The 18,486-nt window shown below is 36.4% G+C and overlaps 1 protein-coding gene across 10 annotated transcripts in view; it reads left to right on the top strand.

Moving 5' to 3' along the window:
- The window catches only part of ETV1 (ETS variant transcription factor 1), a 98,232-nt gene extending 81,750 nt beyond the window's left edge, over nucleotides 1–16,482 (top strand). For all 10 annotated transcript variants that reach the window (XM_066238822.1, XM_066238821.1, XM_066238823.1 and 7 more), the window contains 3 exons: nucleotides 194–363; nucleotides 5,858–5,959; nucleotides 11,473–16,482. In XM_066238822.1, coding sequence (XP_066094919.1) covers nucleotides 194–363; nucleotides 5,858–5,959; nucleotides 11,473–11,694 — 494 coding nt within the window. In that variant the 3' untranslated portion in view covers nucleotides 11,695–16,482. The remainder of the gene's footprint in view (nucleotides 1–193; nucleotides 364–5,857; nucleotides 5,960–11,472) is intronic.
- The last annotated feature ends 2,004 nt before the right edge of the window (nucleotides 16,483–18,486 follow it).

The following is an 18,486-nucleotide window of genomic DNA, read 5'->3' as shown; positions in this document are numbered from 1 at the left end:
TGTCTGTAAGTTAGAACAGATTTCTGGTTTATATTCAACCCCCTAAGTATTTTAAATCTTTCTTTAATGGTAACATATTTCATAGATACATAGATAAAATGCTTGTGGTTTAACCATTTAACATTGATTTAATGTAAGTTTATGTAAATGTCATATTGTGAGTAATAGAAACTTAAAATTTTTAAAAATTTAGGTGACATCAAACAAGAGCCAGGAATGTACCGGGAAGGGCCCACGTACCAGCGACGGGGGTCGCTGCAGCTCTGGCAGTTTTTGGTGGCTCTTCTGGACGACCCCTCCAATTCTCACTTCATTGCCTGGACTGGCCGAGGCATGGAATTTAAACTGATTGAGCCTGAAGAGGTGGGTATAGTCGATTTCAGTTTTGGAAAATTAGATGTGTTATACAGCAACTTATGTGATTAATATGCCCAATATGTGTTTTTTTTTTTTTTTTTAATTTTAAAACTTTAGGGAAACCTTCCAAATTAAGTGTGGGGGATGGGAAGCATGCATACATATAAAATAAAATGAGTATATGCATGCGTGTTCCAGTTGAATACCATCCTACCAAATTGATGTTGGAGAAAATCAACCAGAGCATCATTAGCTTAAGTCTTTATTCAAGAATGCAGGGCTTGGGAAGTCTCTAACATAGCATCTATATTTGAGATGTTTGATGGTATTTAGGGGAGAGAGAAGATGTCTCTGAGGTTCAACTGTATAGTTTGGGGTGTGGAGGAATTGTTCTTGTGAATCAACAGTTGTTCTTCGGACAACCTTGATTTTGTTAAGGGGGTTGGAGAGTACTATTTAGAGACCAAAGTCTCTGTGATTGGGTTTGGGGAAAAAAACAGCATGCAGAAGCCACAGTGGGAACTTTTCACTCCTTTAGTGTTTCTTAGGAGACACAGGTCTGGTAGGAATAGTGCTTCCCTTTGATTGTTAATGACATTTGTTGTAAGTCAGCTGGCCCATGCACATTCCACTGGGAGGTAGGGGTAAAGTTTAAAACTCACCATAATGCATAAGAAATTTTAAGAAATGAGAGGACTCTGGCCCTGGCCGGTTGGCTCAGCGGTAGAGCGTCGGCCTAGCATGCGGAGGACCCGGGTTCGATTCCCGGCCAGGGCACACAGGAGAAGCGCCCATTTGCTTCTCCACCCCTCCGCCGCACTTTCCTCTCTGTCTCTCTCTTCCCCTCCCGCAGCCAAGGCTCCATTGGAGCAAAGATGGCCCCGGGCGCTGGGGATGGCTCTGTGGCCTCTGCCTCAGGTGCTAGAGTGGCTCTGGTTGCAACATGGTGACGCCCAGGATGGGCAGAGCATCGCCCCCTGGTGGGCAGAGCATCGCCCCTGGTGGGCGTGCCGGGTGGATCCCGGTCGGGCGCATGCGGGAGTCTGTCTGACTGTCTCTCCCTGTTTCCAGCTTCAGAAAAGTGAAAAAAAAAAAAAAAAAGAAATGAGAGGACTCTGGATAGAGATAATATGGATAAATGGAACATACATTTTTCTAACTGTTCAAAGACCACTACCCCCCACAGATCCCACACCCCCCATATAAACGGAGTATTTTCCTGAAAAACTTCTCAGTTCATTTTTTTTCCAGGACTAGCTTCAGGCTTAAGGCTGCCCACCTAGGTATAGCCCACCAATAGCATTTCAGACCCAGTGTACAAAGGTGACTGTTATATGAAATGTTTGTGTCTTATTAAAAGTGTTTTCTCTGTTATCATTAAAATTGACTTAGCCAAGAACGCAATGGAAGACTTGTGGTTAAAATACTTATGTATGACTGATCATACTGGCTATAACATGTAAACACCTTGGAACGGTTGAAAAATTCAGTAAGCTATTCAGCTGATTTTGAACCTAAAGTGATTAGTTTCATATAGGCTGAACATCTACAATCTAGGCCCGTGATGGCGAACCTTTTTATAAAAACCGACCACTTTTGCAGTGCTGGTCAACCTGGTCCCATCTGCCCACTAGTGGGCGTTCCAGCTTTCATGGTGGGCCAATCGCGGCACCATTTGGTTGCTCCGCTTCCATCCACCATGCAAGCTGGAACACCCACTAGTGGAAGGGAGAGACCAGGTTGACCAGTACTGCAAAAGTGAGAGGTTTTTTATAAAAAAGGTTCGCCATCATGGACATATATTCAGTCATAATAAGATATTATGCTCCAATTTGAAAACCAGGAGATAAGTTCACATATTAAGATTTAGGAGATTATCTGATACAAATACCTATTGAGAGAAGTATGGGACAGAAGAGCTGGTTAGCACAATCAAGTCTCCTCAAAGACATAACTAGTGACACTAGTGACATAACATAGCAACACTGACCTTGTCCCACACCAAGAAAGTATCCATTATCTAGTATGGGCTAAATGTTCAGATGTTTGGATTTTGTGGTATATCCAAAGCTTAATTTGTCAAAGGAAATTAGTTTTTATGTAGATATATACTTAAATAATATAAATGTAAGAACCATAGAAATACAAAGCACTAACAAATAGAGACTGGGAACACTTAACATAAAGTCCCTTGAAAGGTCTTTAACATAACGGGAATGTGTGCTTTTTACCTTATGAAAGATGTTAATAATCATATTAAAAGTTGGTTTATGCTATAACTGAGGACATTCTATAGGAAATTATATCAAACAGTTATTTCTCACCACATGTGATTACAATAAAGTTGAGAAGAAATGGATTTGAAATTTTTTGTTCTGTGTATTTGTTAAGTTAGGGAAATGATTGAATTATGTCAATATTGATTCATTCAGAAGAGTAAAAATTCTTATGCTGGTGATTAAATTCTTTATATAGCAGCTGTTGACTTTTATGATGACAAGGTATAAATTAAGTGGAAGACTTAACCTGACGACCATTAAGTTCCGTCAAATTCAGAATTTCTGTGAGATTTTCTTTTAATGCAAGGAAGAAATACAATTACGTCTATTCTATACAACAAACCAACCTAGACACCTTCTCTGTAGCCGACTCATCAAGGGTAAAAGGGCTTGGTAGTTCAGAGTCAGCAGACCATTTCCAAAGGGGAACTAACTAACTGAATGGTGCTTGTGTGACAAGCACTAAATGTGTCCTAAGGCCTTTGTTCAAAACAAAACATCCCGATTTTGATTGCCGCATTGTTCACTTTTGCAATTGCTTCCATCAGGCATGACTTTGCTGTTGTTTAAATTTCATCTTTGGAAAGTGCTTGTGAAATTACTTCAGCCTGTGTGGCCTGAAGAGGATGTTCACCCTCTTCTTTCTATTACTCAGCACATCTTTGGGAGTCTGTGTCAGCACACTCATGAGAGGTGGCTTGTTGGAATTACTCATGGGTTCCATTTTTTATATTTCTTCTTGCAGTTTAAAATGACACTGAGTGAGACAGCAGACCTGGACTGATTATCTGTTCAGTGTATTTGGAAAACTCTATCAAGCAGATAATCCTTACATCTCCCTTTTTGAGATATTTACGATAATGAAATCTTATTTTTTAATCAATCATGGATCCGAGCATAGTAAAACATCTATAGGACTCGGAGGTGAAGTTTTTGATGGTACTCAAACTCATGAGGTAGAAGAGTCATCAGGACATCTGAGAGCCATGCCCTGATTGTTTCTATTATTTAATGTTACATAGTCAAGCATGATTTTTAAAACTAAATTGAATAGTACTGGACCTATGACATTTGACAGTAAGACTGAATGCTGTATTACCATCATCTTTTCACTCTCCTCACTAATAGCCAAAGTTTTCATCTGAAGGAGTTTTATAAGAAAATCACTGTAATTATTTCTCTCTTGGTTTTTAGTGGTGTTGGCGTGGGTCATATGTCAGGGCTGATGGACTTTCTTAGTTGGTGGGTGGTCTAACCTATCCTGGGAATGATCTGTTGTGAAGAACACTTTAACATGGGGTCTACCTTCATCAGAATTTGATATGTATTGTTAACTATAGGCACTGTGTTGTACAGCACATTTCTAGAACTTCTTTGCAATCCATCTTCTTTAAGTTGTCTTTATCTCATAGGCATATTGGTATGTCCCATTTCCCTCAACTTGATGACAAATGTGACCTTGAAACAATGGAAAATATTTTTAGAGCTGTTTCAAAATGTTTACTGATACTCACAGTGCTGGGACTTAACTGGTATCCTAAAAGTTAAACTCTGATTTATAGCATTTAAAAAAATCATCTTTCTCTCCTAGAGATCTCCACTATGTTGTCTTAAAGCTTATTGCAAATATATTACTTTCTAGGTGAATCTTGGTGAGTTTCTAGAAAATTATTATCTATAAGTGAATAAGTATCCAGAAGTTGATGTTTAATTTAAGGAGATATTTGTACTTTATTTCCATGTCCCGTCCAGGTTGGCATGCTGTTGAGTGGCCTTGCCTGTTAACTGATGTCCATTGTTAGGTTCTTAAAAGGCACTTTATTTAGGATGTATAACCTTTATTTTATTTCCACTTTCCCATTTCACTGTTGCTCAGGACATTTACATTTAAATGAAGTTTATCTCTGGAAAATTAAGATGCACCTTTCACTGTGACTGTCTGCTTGGCTCTGTGGTCATGTCCCCGTTACAGCACATTTCTGTGCCCATCGAAAAGGCTACTGGTGCATATGATTAGATTACATTGTATCTTCCTTCAGGAAATACAAACTCGTGAGAGGTAAAATAGCAAGGGTCAGTCTTTTTTAAGAAAAACAAACAAACGAAGCCTGGAGAACAATTATTGCTAATAAAGTGCAGAGACAGAACAAGCTCTCTGGAAAGTGTTAATGTTGGAGTATATACGGGACATAACAACAACTTGAAATTTCATGGACCCAAAAGAAAGCTCTAACCCTATTATACAAGGCTCTCTTGGGGTGGGCTTGGCGTGAGTGGCCGCTGCAGTTGCTGCTCAGACTAGTAGAAGTAGAAATTAGTGAGAACGTGGCTTGAGCAACGCTGTTCTGTATAACGCTCTAGCCAGCCCAGGGTGGTGCTGAGCTGGGAGGATACACACACATTGAGGAAGGAGGTTTTCTTAAAGCTCCATTGAAGACACTCTCAGCCAGATAAGTTGCTCCTCCTGAACTATGTACATTATAAAGAGCTCTGATGATTTTTCACTGAATAACAAAGTGGACATTCTGCTTTAGAGATTTTAGTTGTGGACTCATATACATGGTGACCTTTTCCACTTCCTTCTTATTTTTAGTTTCCAATTACTGTTCTCAAAATGAATGTTTAATTCCCCAGTTTACTACTGGCTACAATTTTATTCTGATGCTGCTGCCGGCAATAAAAATTATTTGCAGTCCAGATTATTAATTTGTATATAGTTTTCTCTGCTACACACACAATGCCATTTGTTCACCTTTTTTTTTTTTTTAAGCATCAAGTAGGATATCTTTTTTCTTTGGTTTTTCGTAATCTCAAAGAACACTTTTACAAAGAGGTCACTAAGCTGCTCTTAATCTATAGTTTTTATCTGAAAACCAAGAAGGAAAAAAAAACCACAGTGTATCTCAGAATGGGAAACTTGCCTCATTTTGGTGAATTGCAGCCTGTTCATTCCAGTTGTAAACACATTCCCATATTTCCATTTAATTTTGTATCCAAAACAATGGTGACAAAGAATTCTCTTGTGATGTTTCAGAATGATTACCGCACGCCTGGTTTAAAAAGCAAACCAGGACACAGGAAATTCAGATTATGGCTTTTGCTTCTTTGATTTGGATGTGTTTTTGGAGAGGTTGGAAGCTGTTAATGAATTAGCTATAATTCATGAAATATTTTAATAAGTTACTGTTTAACACTACAATGTAATTCTGTTTTTATGGCAGGTGGCCCGACGTTGGGGCATTCAGAAAAACAGGCCAGCTATGAACTATGATAAACTTAGCCGTTCCCTCCGCTATTATTATGAGAAAGGTATCATGCAAAAGGTGAGCAGCTAATACAGCATTAGAATTCATCGAAATGTTGCACATAATCTGCATGTCATACTTTAAAAGCTACATATTATTGCATTGCTGAAGCAAGGTTTTCACTCACTTTAACATACGCTTAGCACTTGGTTTTGGTATTATAAGCCTTTCTATTTATAAATTTATGAGCATCATAGAGAAATGTGTAAATAACATCATACAGAAAGTAGTAGACTTTCTGGAAGTTTCTATTTTGCTGCATTTGGTAAAAAAAAGATTGTTTCTGTATTAATATTTCCTGTGTTCATCCCCAGAAGTTTATATCCATCTATATTCTGAAATACTGTAGCTTTTAGAGTCTAATACTAACCAAATTCTTACTTTTATTCCTTATTCTGATTCTTAATGCATTCACGACATTTATTCTCAGTCTGAAAATATCTTTTCTTGCATGAAATCTTGCCTACTTTCATTACCAGAGAGCTTAACTTCCTAAACCATTTAGTAAAAAGAAGCATTTGACCTTATTTTATTGGTAGAATGAAATTAAATGTCTTTTTTTATTTCAAATAAACTTTTTTTAGTATTTGAAAGTAGATTTTTTTAAAAAGAATGAATAAAACAAATAGATTATACTTAGTACATAATATAAAATTTTTGAAGAAATGAATAGGTAAAGATAAACATATATGGGTATTTGTTATTACTACATTATCAGCCGTGCGTGTGTATACAGTTGTCTGGACTGAACTAAGTCTGCAAGTCATCCATTGTGAACATTGCAGTTTTATAATGCATCCTTTGTCCATTTGGAAGGACATGAACATAGCTATGTATTACAGATTTGGGAATATTTTTATGTCACCATAGTTATACCAAAAAAAAAAAAACTGGACCAGTGGCTATATGAAACGTACTAGAACAGAGGAGGATAGCGTTGCTGAGTTTCCTGTACCCAAGGAAATCAATGATCCAGAGTTTGCCAGCTTACACATTAAAAATTCCAAGATCTGGCCTGACCAGTGGTGGCACAGTGGATAAAGCGTCGACCTGGAAATGCTGAGGTCGCCGGTTCGAAACCCTGGGCTTGCCTGGTCAAGGCACATATGGGAGTTGATGCTTCCAGCTCCTCCCCCCCTTCTCTCTCTCTGTCTCTCCTCTCTCTCTCTCTCTCTCTCTGTCTCTGTCTCTCCCTCTCCTCTCTAAAATGAATAAAAAAAAAATCCAAGATCCTTAAATGATAAGGCTGAATTAAATTCTTAATTGCTTCCTACATCCCTGAATCTCACCTTCAAAATGTATAACCATTCACTATTTGCTCCTTCCATCTTCTGCATCTCAACCCAGGAGTCATTTTTCATTCTTCTTTTTCATTCACCTGCAGCCAAATCCATTCAGATACATCACATTCCTTTCACATCCATCACCATCTGCCCAATTCCTGCATGTCAGGTGGGCTGCACAGTAGATGTTCAGCGGTTCACCTGGGCATCCTTCTCAGCAGTAAAAGAAAATGCAATCATGTTCTAGCTTTGCATGCATCTTCTCTTTAGAGCATTTTGAGCAGATAGCTTGCTTCTCCTGCTAACTGGTGTATCCTCACCTCATAGACTTGTTACAATATATAAAAGACAATGATTTGAGATACTCGCATTATACTTGGAATAAAAATAAGTTGTCAACAAATGAAAGCTCAATGCGTTTCACACCCAGAAGCCAGTGTAAGCCAAGGCATATTAGCTTTTGTGTCTTGACCCTCTTCCCCTATAAAGGAAGCATTCACAGAGAGCCAAAACATGTGATAAAATCTCTAACTATGCCTCAACTTTTAGAAACAGCATGTGACAGGCTGTCGTGCTTAGTCTTAAATATTCTTAAGGGTGTTCAAACTTATACTCCTTATCATAGATACCACCGCTTCCATGTCCATATTTACTTATACAGCTATCTTATATTTCATTTGTTTTTCTCTTATTGTAATAAATTAATAAGGCAAGATGCTATCAGATAATCAAATAATGGCATAGATATTGAAATACAGATAAAAATATTGCTCCTCACATTTTTCCCTTTTAGGCTATAGTTGCCAGAAGAAACTATTTGCAACTACAGTGTTTATTCATCAGCTAATATAGGTTAGTTAGCATGATGCTGTATATGACAGAATTTTTCAGGTGTCATTGTATAACGGATAAAGGGTAGATAGTGACTCTGGCCGGTTTGCTCAGTGGGTAGAGCGCTGGCCCGGCATGTGGATGTCCTGGGTTCAGTCCCTTGTGAGGGCACACATGAGAAGCCACTGACTGCCTCTCCCCCCTTCCCTCTTCCCTTGCTTTCCCTCCTCCCCTCCTGCAGCCAGTGACTCATTTGGTCCAAGCATCAGCCCCAGTAGAATTATATATTTCAGTGTGTAAGATTATGTTTATATTTAAAATTTGCCTATGTGTGTATGTGGTATATAAAAGGAAAGTAGAAAATAAAATAAAAATAACCAAGGGGTTATAAACATGGGAAAAACACTGATTGTTTCAGTAGTTAGGAAGAGATAAGATACATTGGAAAATTGTTTATTATACCCTCTAAAGGGAATATGTGTGTACTTCTGTTTTAAAATTTAGAAGTGCCTAGAAAGGTATATACAAATGTTTTAACAGTGGTTAGTCCTGGATGATATAATGATAGATCACTATTTCTTTTGGCTTAATCTGTAATTTTTAATTTCTCCTCAGTATCCCTGTGTTACTTCTAAAAATTTGAAAGTTAATACATAATTTAAATATCTAGTCTTTTAAAGCACAGTTCAAAAGATATCATCTGTAAAATTGCAGTCCATCTGTCCTGCAAAATTCATGTTTTATCTATCTCAGCATTGCACTTTGGGTGTACATCATGTATTCATGTAGAGCATTTTCCATATTATAATTGTCTTAGTAATAATACAAGATGCAATTTACCTACATTCGTTATCAGCCCTCGTTGTAAACTCTGCAGCATTAGACATAGTCTAATAAATATAGTAATAGCCCTAAAAATGTTGATTCAGAAGAAAATGAGAAAGAGTAGTAAGTCAAGGCAAAGTCCTTAATAGATTCTATAATTTTCTTTTTTTTAGATTTTATAATCTTGTTTGTAAGTTATACACTTTTATTGCCCACATGGATTTATTGAATCATTTCTACTGAAAACCAGTAGCAACAGGTTGGGCAAAACGAACTCTAGTAGCCAAAAGCAAATTCCTTTCTTTCCACAGCCTCAAACGAAACAAAGCAGGTTATTAAATGCTTTGAGATATGTAAGCCCTTTATTTTATTTTTTCCCCCTTAAATTGCTTTAAAAGAGAAAAAAAGGAAAACTAGGATTAGTATCTTAGCTTTGCTTCTGATATTGCCTATTTTTATTTTCATGGTAATGTCACCTTTATGAACTTAATTTCCTTTTTCTAAGGACTAAAATGAATAAATTTATGCCAGGCTTCCCTGCTTGCTCTGCGGTGTACAAGCGACTTCCATCTCACTCTTACGGTCGGCTTTATTTCACACAAAAAATGAGGGAACTGAGGGCAGTTTAAGAAATATATCCAAATCCATACAAGTTCAGTATTAACTATTTTCAAACCTAAGGCTATTCAGATTATTAGGATTTTCTAAATAGTTTCCTCTTATAGGGTTTCAAGCACAGGACAACTTATTCTAAATCTGAGTCCAGTTCTCTCTGGTGGTTCTGTTTGTTTTCTGAACATATACAGATAGTCCATAAACCATGTATTCACCATTCCCTGACATCACAAAGCAACTAGCAGTGCCTTTGTGATGCATAAGAACCCAGAGGTGATTAATTTTCACCCTTCTAAAATGAATGAACTCTAGATACACACACTAAAAATTTACTATCAAAGTTAATAGCGTAAGGAACTGTATTGATCCATTCACCACCCACCACCCCGACTGAGAACCTCAGTATTCTTTATTAATGGTGGTGGTAGGGAATATTTGTTTCACTCAATTCTTTGTAATTTTCTAGAGAAGCATCACTCTTCCAAATTTAAGTTTGGAACATGTCACTCCCTACAAATTATGCTACTCCTTTATTTCAAGCAGCTGTCACATTTCTTTTGTTCATTTCCTCCTTATGCATTGTGCATTTTGAATTCCTTTCACTTTTTTGCACCTCTTACTTCAATTTAACATTTTACACACATCCTTAACTTGTCTAATGCATCGTGCCTTCATTTTTAAAATTGATGTGCCCAGGATTATGCCATCCCTAGATCCATCTTTCATTTAAATAAGGCCATGTATCTATTTTTCGTTTGATAAGATACACAGGAGGAAAGAGAAAACAGTTCACCCTGCAAATCAGTGAATCACTAGTCCAGGCTTGTTAGGAACACATATTTTTCTTTAAGGCTTGGAAGTTTACTTTTTTTTTACAGTTTCACAGGTATAGTATTAAGAGGGAGACACTAGATCTTGAAGGTCCAGTTGTGTTACAAGCTAGAGGTAATATATTTTAAAACAGAAAAAAAAATTCCATGTGAGATATCTGCATGAATCATTGATTTTTCCTCCTCCCAACCCCTCAAAATAGCAATATAAGTCTACATTCATATTATTTTTTTAAATGTATATTTTATTGATTTTGGAGAGAGAGAGAAAGAGACAGGAACATTGATCTGTTCCGGAATGTGCCTTGATCCAGGATCAAACCAGCAACCTCCGTGCTTCTTTGAGACAACCTCTGGGCCTCTCTCCCAGCAGGCTCACAAGCAAGCCTGATGGTGGTGGTGCAATGGGCAGAGCACTGACCGGGTGTGCTGAGCTCCCAGGTTCAAAATTCCAAGCTTATATGGCTTGAGCACGGGCTCACCCGCTTGAGTGTGGGGTCATCGACATGATACCAAGGTTGCTGGCTTGAAGCCCAAGGTCTCTGGCTTGTGCCCAAGGTTGCTGACTTGAGCAAGGGGTCACTGACTCAGCTGGAGCCCCCTGGTCAAGGCACATATGAGAAGCAATCAATGAACAACTAAGGTATCTCAACTACAAGTTGATGTTTCTCATCTCACTCCTTTCCTGTCTCTCCTCTCTCTCTCTAAAAGAGGAAAAAAAACAACACAAAAACAAGGAAACACTTCAGCTTTCTAGGTAAATCTGGAGTGATGTAAATGTTATTCAGGGTCAACATTTTGCATTTCTCTCAATTTAACCATCATATATTCCATAAATTAAAAAAAAAATTTAATATGTATCTGCTAATACTTGGTGATTTTTTTCTTCTGTTATCCATCCTTTCTGATATCCTAAACCACGTTTCTGTTCTTTTCCTTCTCTGTCTTCCATCTGGGGTAGTGAAGGTGTGTGTGTGTGTGTTTACTGAGCTAAAATTGACCCACAACATTATGTTATAATGCCTGAAACTACATAATTAATGATTCGCAATGTGGAAAGATGGTGCCGCGATCACCACCGTAAATCTGGTTCATATCAGATACTGCATTCCTAACGACGGGCTTTTCTCTTCCGTGGTGTCATCAGGTAGCGGGAGAGAGATATGTCTACAAATTTGTGTGTGATCCCGAAGCCCTCTTCTCCATGGCCTTTCCCGATAACCAGCGCCCGCTGCTGAAGACGGACATGGAACGTCACATCAACGAAGAGGACACGGTGCCGCTGTCTCACTTTGACGAGAGCATGGCCTACATGCCCGAAGGGGGCTGCTGCAACCCACACCCCTACAACGAAGGCTATGTGTACTAACACGCGTGACAGTCAAGCAGGGCCTCCCCACGCTTTCTCTCTTTTTTTTTGGAAGATGCAGAGAAATCTCTGAATTCTCTTCCATCTTTGTTTGACTTTTGTTGTTTGTATTTTATTTTTAAATAATAATACACGAAAAGGGGCTTTTCCTGTTGCATTATTCTATGGTCTGCCATGGACTGCGCACTTTATTTGTGGGTGGGTGGGGATAATCTAAACACTTAATCTGTGTAACAGGAAGATAATGGGTCAGCAGGTGGGAGGGAGCGGGGGAGGACTTTTTACTTCGGCGTGGGATGGGGTCCTACAGGTTTTAAGTATGACAAAGCTGTGTCATGTCTATCTGATTTCATAACAACATAAGGAAATGTTCGATTTCTCTGGGTATCTATGGTACAGTTAATTCACATTGTGTAAATATCCACTTGGAGACTTTGCCTTGGGCATCTTCCCCTATTACTTCTGAGTCTCTGCAAGGTGTACAAAAAAAAAATCTACTGTAAATGGCAGTTTAAGTGTTAGAAATGACTGTTTTTTGCACCTCTTGTAGAAAGGTATTTAGAGAGATTGCATTTGCTGTTGTTTTTGTTTTATATATGACTCACAGAGGATGGCCCCGATATGGGTAATTCTCTCTGAAATTGATTAATTACCATGGCTGTAAATGAGGGGCACAATTTTGGACTCTGGCTCCAAACTGAGTCACAGGCCAGTAGCATTATGTGTATCTGGTGCCACCTTGCTATTTAGACAGAAATCATACTGTTGTTTCAATATTTTGAAGCCCATTTCAGTTAAATAATGATAACGTCATGGTCCTTGAGATCTTCATTTAAATACTAAATCTGGAATCACAATGAAGCAAAAAATCTGTCTTTTCACTTGTTTCAGTACATAAAAACATTATTTAATCAGTAAGAATTAACTGTACTAAATCACATATTATGCTGTTCCAAAAACGGCAGGCAAGCACTCCTTTAAGAAGAATATTCAGTACACTAAATAGGTACTATAGTAATTTTTAGAGATGGTACCCATTGATATGCATTAAACCTTTTACTGCTGTGTTACGTTGATAACATATATAAATATTAGATAATGCTAATGCTTCTGCTGCTGTCTTTTCTGTAATATTCTCTTTCATGCTGAATTTACTATGACCATTTATAAGCAATGCAGTTCACTACAGATAGCATTTCAGGACAAAATAGATGACTCAAACCATTTATTGCTTAAAAAATAGCTTACACCATGCTATGCTATAAGCAGCTTTTATGCACATTGACAAATGAAGAGTAAGCTTCAGCTTGCTAAGGGAAACTGTGGAAACTTTTGTAACTTTTGGTGAAATGGAAAATTATTTACAAACTGTCAAAGTATATGAGGAAGTTGCTGTATGACATAGTGCTGGCACTGATATTATCCCTCATCTTGTTTTGGACACTCGTGTAAATGTGATTGGATTGTTTGAAAGAAGATTTAAAGATTTAAAGTTTCAAAGGTGATTGTTTTGTTTTTGTCTTGCATTAGGAGAAAATATTGAAAGCAGGATGTGTTGTACCATTCACCGTGGAAAAACATAAGTAAATGGTTTTATAGTATCTGAATAAGCTTGCTAAACAACACAAGCAAGCAACGTGAATTTGTTCAGTCCATCAATATCCCAGAGGAACAAATGTTTTTTAAAGAGTCTATATCAAAATGTTATAAATGAAAATCCTAAACACAAATCCGAAATCAACCTCTGAAAGCATTTCACTGAGCACAGGAAAAATAGTTGAAAAGTAATCTCCTTGCTACCCATTTTCCCACACATCTCTAATTGAAACAATCATCGGCAAATCCACATACCATAATTGATATTACTTACGTTTAATCCTACAAAAATTCTAATTTCAACATATGTATGTAACCTGTAAGTCCCATGGTTGTTCTATACATACATTATATATCATTATCATTAGGCCCATTGTGGGCTAATAAGTATGCCTTAAATATCAGAACTATCCCCTCCCCCTCAGTATGCTCATGTGGCCATTTAAGAAAACAGGTTTTAAAATATTTAGCTAAAGTTTTATTGGAAAGAGAACTGACATATTTGTAGAAATTGAAAGTGGGTCTTTAAATATGATCTTAATGAAAATTGTATTGAGGAGCCTGTTCCTTTTTATTTTCTCTTTCTTTTCTTCCTTTTTATTTTAGTTTTTTAATTCTATTATTTGTCATTGGGGAAGAATTGGGCTATGAATTATCTTAAGGAATCAAAGGAAGAATTGGTTTTCATTATGTAATATTTAAGGACAAGCTATATATTTTGCTGTTTAAGGTAGTGACTCACTGAACGAAATACGGAATTGGCCAACATTAAGGATATTCGTGATACAGAAGGGTTTAAAACATCGCATTATAAACTCTTAGAAAATGTGTCTAAGGTTTTATTATTTTTTTTAAGTTCTGCTTTTATTCTCCTTTTTGTTTGGTTGTGTGTTTACTTTCAGATAGATGAATAAATCTGGCAGCTGATTTCTGCAAGAATCTTGTGTTCTGAATTTCTAACTGAATTGGCTACTCGAACAGAAATTAAATCATATGATAACATTTTCCTTCAACTTTGTAAGAATAACTTAAAGAACTATCTGTCTAGTGTTTGCTGCCTCTTGTTGATGACATGCTAATACCCAACAAATGACAGCAAAGAACACTGCATCCCAAATAATGAATGAAAAACTATTTTTAAATCTTAAGTTATGCCCATTAAAAATGCTTTAAAAAAAAAAAAACAACCCCCCAAAGCTGACGGTACAGAGCAGTTTTCTCACATCAGAGTAGGATCCTGGAGGTCGTATAATTAACCTTGTCGCAGACTGGACAGGCAGACCTCCGCTTTATTGCACTTCGCTTTACTGTGCTTCGCAGGTGTTGGTTTTTTACAAACTGAAGGCGCGACCCTCCGCCAGCACAAAGAGTACGCCTTGCTTTATTGGGTCCCTGGCTTTATTACGGAGGTCTGAACGGAGCCCGCAATATCTCTGAGGTATGCCTGTATCGGTTTCCTGTAGATGCTGTAACCAATTACCACACATTCACTAGCCTAAAGCAACACACATTTATCCTCTTACAGTTCTAGAGATCAGAAATCCAAACTGAGGCTCAAGGGGCTGAAACCAAGGTGTCTGCTCATCTTGTTTCTTCTGAAGTTTCCAGGGCATCTTCCACTTTCAGAGGCTGCTGACATTCCTGGATCCGGGCTTCTGGCCGCATCACTTCAACCTCTACTTCTGTGGCCACAATGCTTTCTCCTCTATGTAGTCAAATCTCCCTCTGACTCCCTTTTATCAGGACACCTGTGATTACATTTAGGGTCCTTCCAGATAACACCCAATGATCTCTCATCTCGAGATCGTTAAGTTAATCACATATCACATCTTCAGAGCCCCTTTTTGCCAGATCAGTTATCATTCACAAGTTCCTGTGACCACAACATGAATATAAATGGGGGTTGGGGTGGTGCTGTTATTCAGACCACAGATGAAGGCACTGTGTAGAAAAATACCAATGGCTTTACCTGTGGACAAATGTTCTATTGACAGAGCTTTGATTAGAAACTGTTGAACATTTTATGTTTACCAGAGAGATAGCCTTACTTTACTCTGCATAAATGGTACTGAAAGCCTTCTATATTAAATGTCAGCTGTTCCTTCAAATTAACTGCTAATCACATCAAGCTTTTAGATGATTTAAGTCCCCTTCATGTAAACATGTAATGAGAGGGGAAGGAAAAGGTACAATTACAGAGTAGTAGCACATTTAATGCTGTTGTCCAAGCCAGGTTTTTAAAGTAAATTTCTTTTGGTGCTAGTATGAGTTGTTACTACACAACCTTAAAGTCCACAATGGAATTCAATTAGGTATGAGTAACACCTAGAATATCTCTTGTTATTAAAAAGAATTCTGAAATATGAGTCAACTTATCTTTATATGACAAGGAAGGAAATCTATTACCCAATATTGCAGTATTTGGCTAGATCATAGCTGTTTCTAAAATGAGCCACTTTATCAGAAGCAACATTTTCAGAGATTATAATGACAAAACATTACAGAGGAAAAGACCATTTGAATGTTTCTTATTGTATCTTAAAGAAGAAAACCTAGAACTTAAAAGAAGTGAGTGTGAGCTATTTTCCACTTATAGTTGATATGAAGGAGGTAAAAAACAACAACATAGAAATTGGGTAAAAATAATAAAAGGAAGTTAAAAGAGGCAAGGGGAAATATTGACCAGTTGTGATAAGAATGGCATAAAAGCCAAGTTTTCATAAGGTGTCAGTTGGACATGATTCTTAAGAATTTGGCCCAATTTACTCAGAATGCAACTAGTACTTTTAGGACTTGATTTTCTTTTCATAGATATATGATTTGTTTAGAAAGATTTATTTACAAAAAAATCAGTTTATGGAGAAATATAGTTTAAGAAGAGAATTTGATTAGAGTAGTGGGTGTCTTTATAGAAATATTAATAATTTTAGAATGTTCTATTAAAAGTATATATAGGATAGCTATGGTTTATGAATTCATATGTAAGATAGGGTGTGGATTTTTTTTGTTTTTGTTTTTTGTTGTTTTTTGCATATAGGTTCTAATCTTATTCCAGTCTAAACTTCTATTTGTTTCTATGGGAAATATTTTTAATTCACTTGGATGTATTAAAATTATGGTTTGAGAAAACATGCTATGAAATTTATGTAATTATAGCAAAATAAATATGCTCAAAATTTAAATCTAAAATAAAAGCCCAGAAATGGAAAATATTGGACTATCGTGATCACTCTGGTAGATGGCACATTTTAAAACTGATGAATGTAGCCTGACCTGTGGTGGCGCAGTAGATAAAGCGTCAACCTGGAAACACTGAGGTTGCCGGTCCAAAACCCTGGGCTTGCCTGGTCGAGGCGCATATGGGAGTTGATGCTTTCTGCTCCTCCCCCCTTCTCTTTCTCTCTCTCCTCTCTATAATGAATAAATAAAATCTAAAAAAAAAAAAATTAAAAAAAACTGATGAATGTAGTCTAAATTTTTTACTTGCTTCAATCATCTGAAACATCATAACCATTTAATTTATGATCAAGGCTCTTGAGTAATGTCTTCACTGCTCTCAATTCCCAGGTATTATTCTCATTTTGGTAAAGGTCCCAGGACACCTGATAACACTTCTATGTTCTAATCCCTTTAAATACTTAAGGAAGAAATTTTGGTAAAGGAACTATCTAAATTATTTCAGTAACTCCCATATGTCAGCTGATATAGCGTATTGACTTTGTTTGAGAAGCTGAGGCGGGTGGACAACCAGAACATCATTGTGTGGATGTCTTGTGATCACGGGCAAACTAATAAACCCTACTTTTGTGTATACTGGACCTAGCCTCTTTCTAGTTTTAGATTTTTATAAACCAAAAGTATGTAACAATGACTCACATTTTGCTTAAAGCCTGACTTAAAATATATTTTGTTAACCATTCTGAATAGTGTTTATAGAAAATCTGCGGAGGAAATGAAGTACTATTTAAAAAACTGCAGAATCAAACCATGGTACATATATGTGTCTATAGTTCTTCATCTTAAGTCTTGAAGAATTTAGAAATCAAAATGATTGAAATGCCATTTTGTTTTTCTCTTGGAGAAAGATACAGCTTAATGATTCTGGAAAAGATATATGTCCTGATCAAATTCTTCAGAATGTTGTACAGACTGCCCTCACGACTTACACTGTTTGACGTGACTTCCAAAAGTAACAAATTTCCCAGAAAACTTTCAAAGCATGGTAGATTGCAAGTCACATGATTGAGAAGATAACAACAGATGGATTTTTAAAGTAAAAATGAAAGCATAAAAATTACTTTATAAAGAAATCTTAATTTTTAAAAATGATCATATTGCTGCAAAGTCAACAGTGACATCTTATGCCCCTTTTAGTTTTCTGTATAGCCAGTAAAGCGATTTGTCCTATAGAAAGTTTTATGTAAATTTAACAGCAGAAGAAAAATGTGGGGAAAAATGGTAATGCATGTGACACTTTTTAAACTGTAAAATCTATCCTATTAATACTGATAATACAGAAATATTTTACTTATACTTAAAATTACTCTTAAATATTAAATTATTTAAATGTATCCTATTTTAAAAATATAGTAAATATATATAACCTAAAAGTTGCCATTTTAATCATAAGTATACAGTTCAGTAGCATTAATTACATTCATAATGTTGTGCAACCATAACCATTATTTCTAACACACTTAGATTACCTTATTCCTAAAGTATTATTTAAAGTGCTATAGGAGATACTTTCGTATATTAAAATTAGAAATGTAAAAAAAGAACTTTATGTTTTCCAGTAATTCACATTACTATGGTTTCTTTATTAATGATTGACCTTGATTTTATAGTGTAGTTTAATAGTTTTATTTAAGAAAAATAAACATTATGTATAAATACTATTTCCACAAAGCCCCAGTGATTGTTGTAGGGAAAAAAGTTAATTTCGGTAATTATTTATTGAATGTTTTAAAAATAATTCAGTTATTTAAATATATTAACAAATAAAAATGCCCCTTAAAACAAGCTATGTCAGTTAGCTGATCTTTTGCACTCATATTTATTTAGTTTCGATGAGAAATTTTGTTAATGTGTCATCAAGACAAACACATACAGAAGCTATGCTTAAACGGTGGTAATTTCAGATAACCTCTATGGAGAAAATTTCTAAACAGAAACATGCTAGGTTTAATAACAGTA

Source organism: Saccopteryx bilineata, chromosome 7 (assembly GCF_036850765.1).
Source record: "Saccopteryx bilineata isolate mSacBil1 chromosome 7, mSacBil1_pri_phased_curated, whole genome shotgun sequence".
Taxonomy (NCBI): domain Eukaryota; kingdom Metazoa; phylum Chordata; class Mammalia; order Chiroptera; family Emballonuridae; genus Saccopteryx; species Saccopteryx bilineata.
This window is presented reverse-complemented; position numbering and strand designations above follow the sequence as displayed.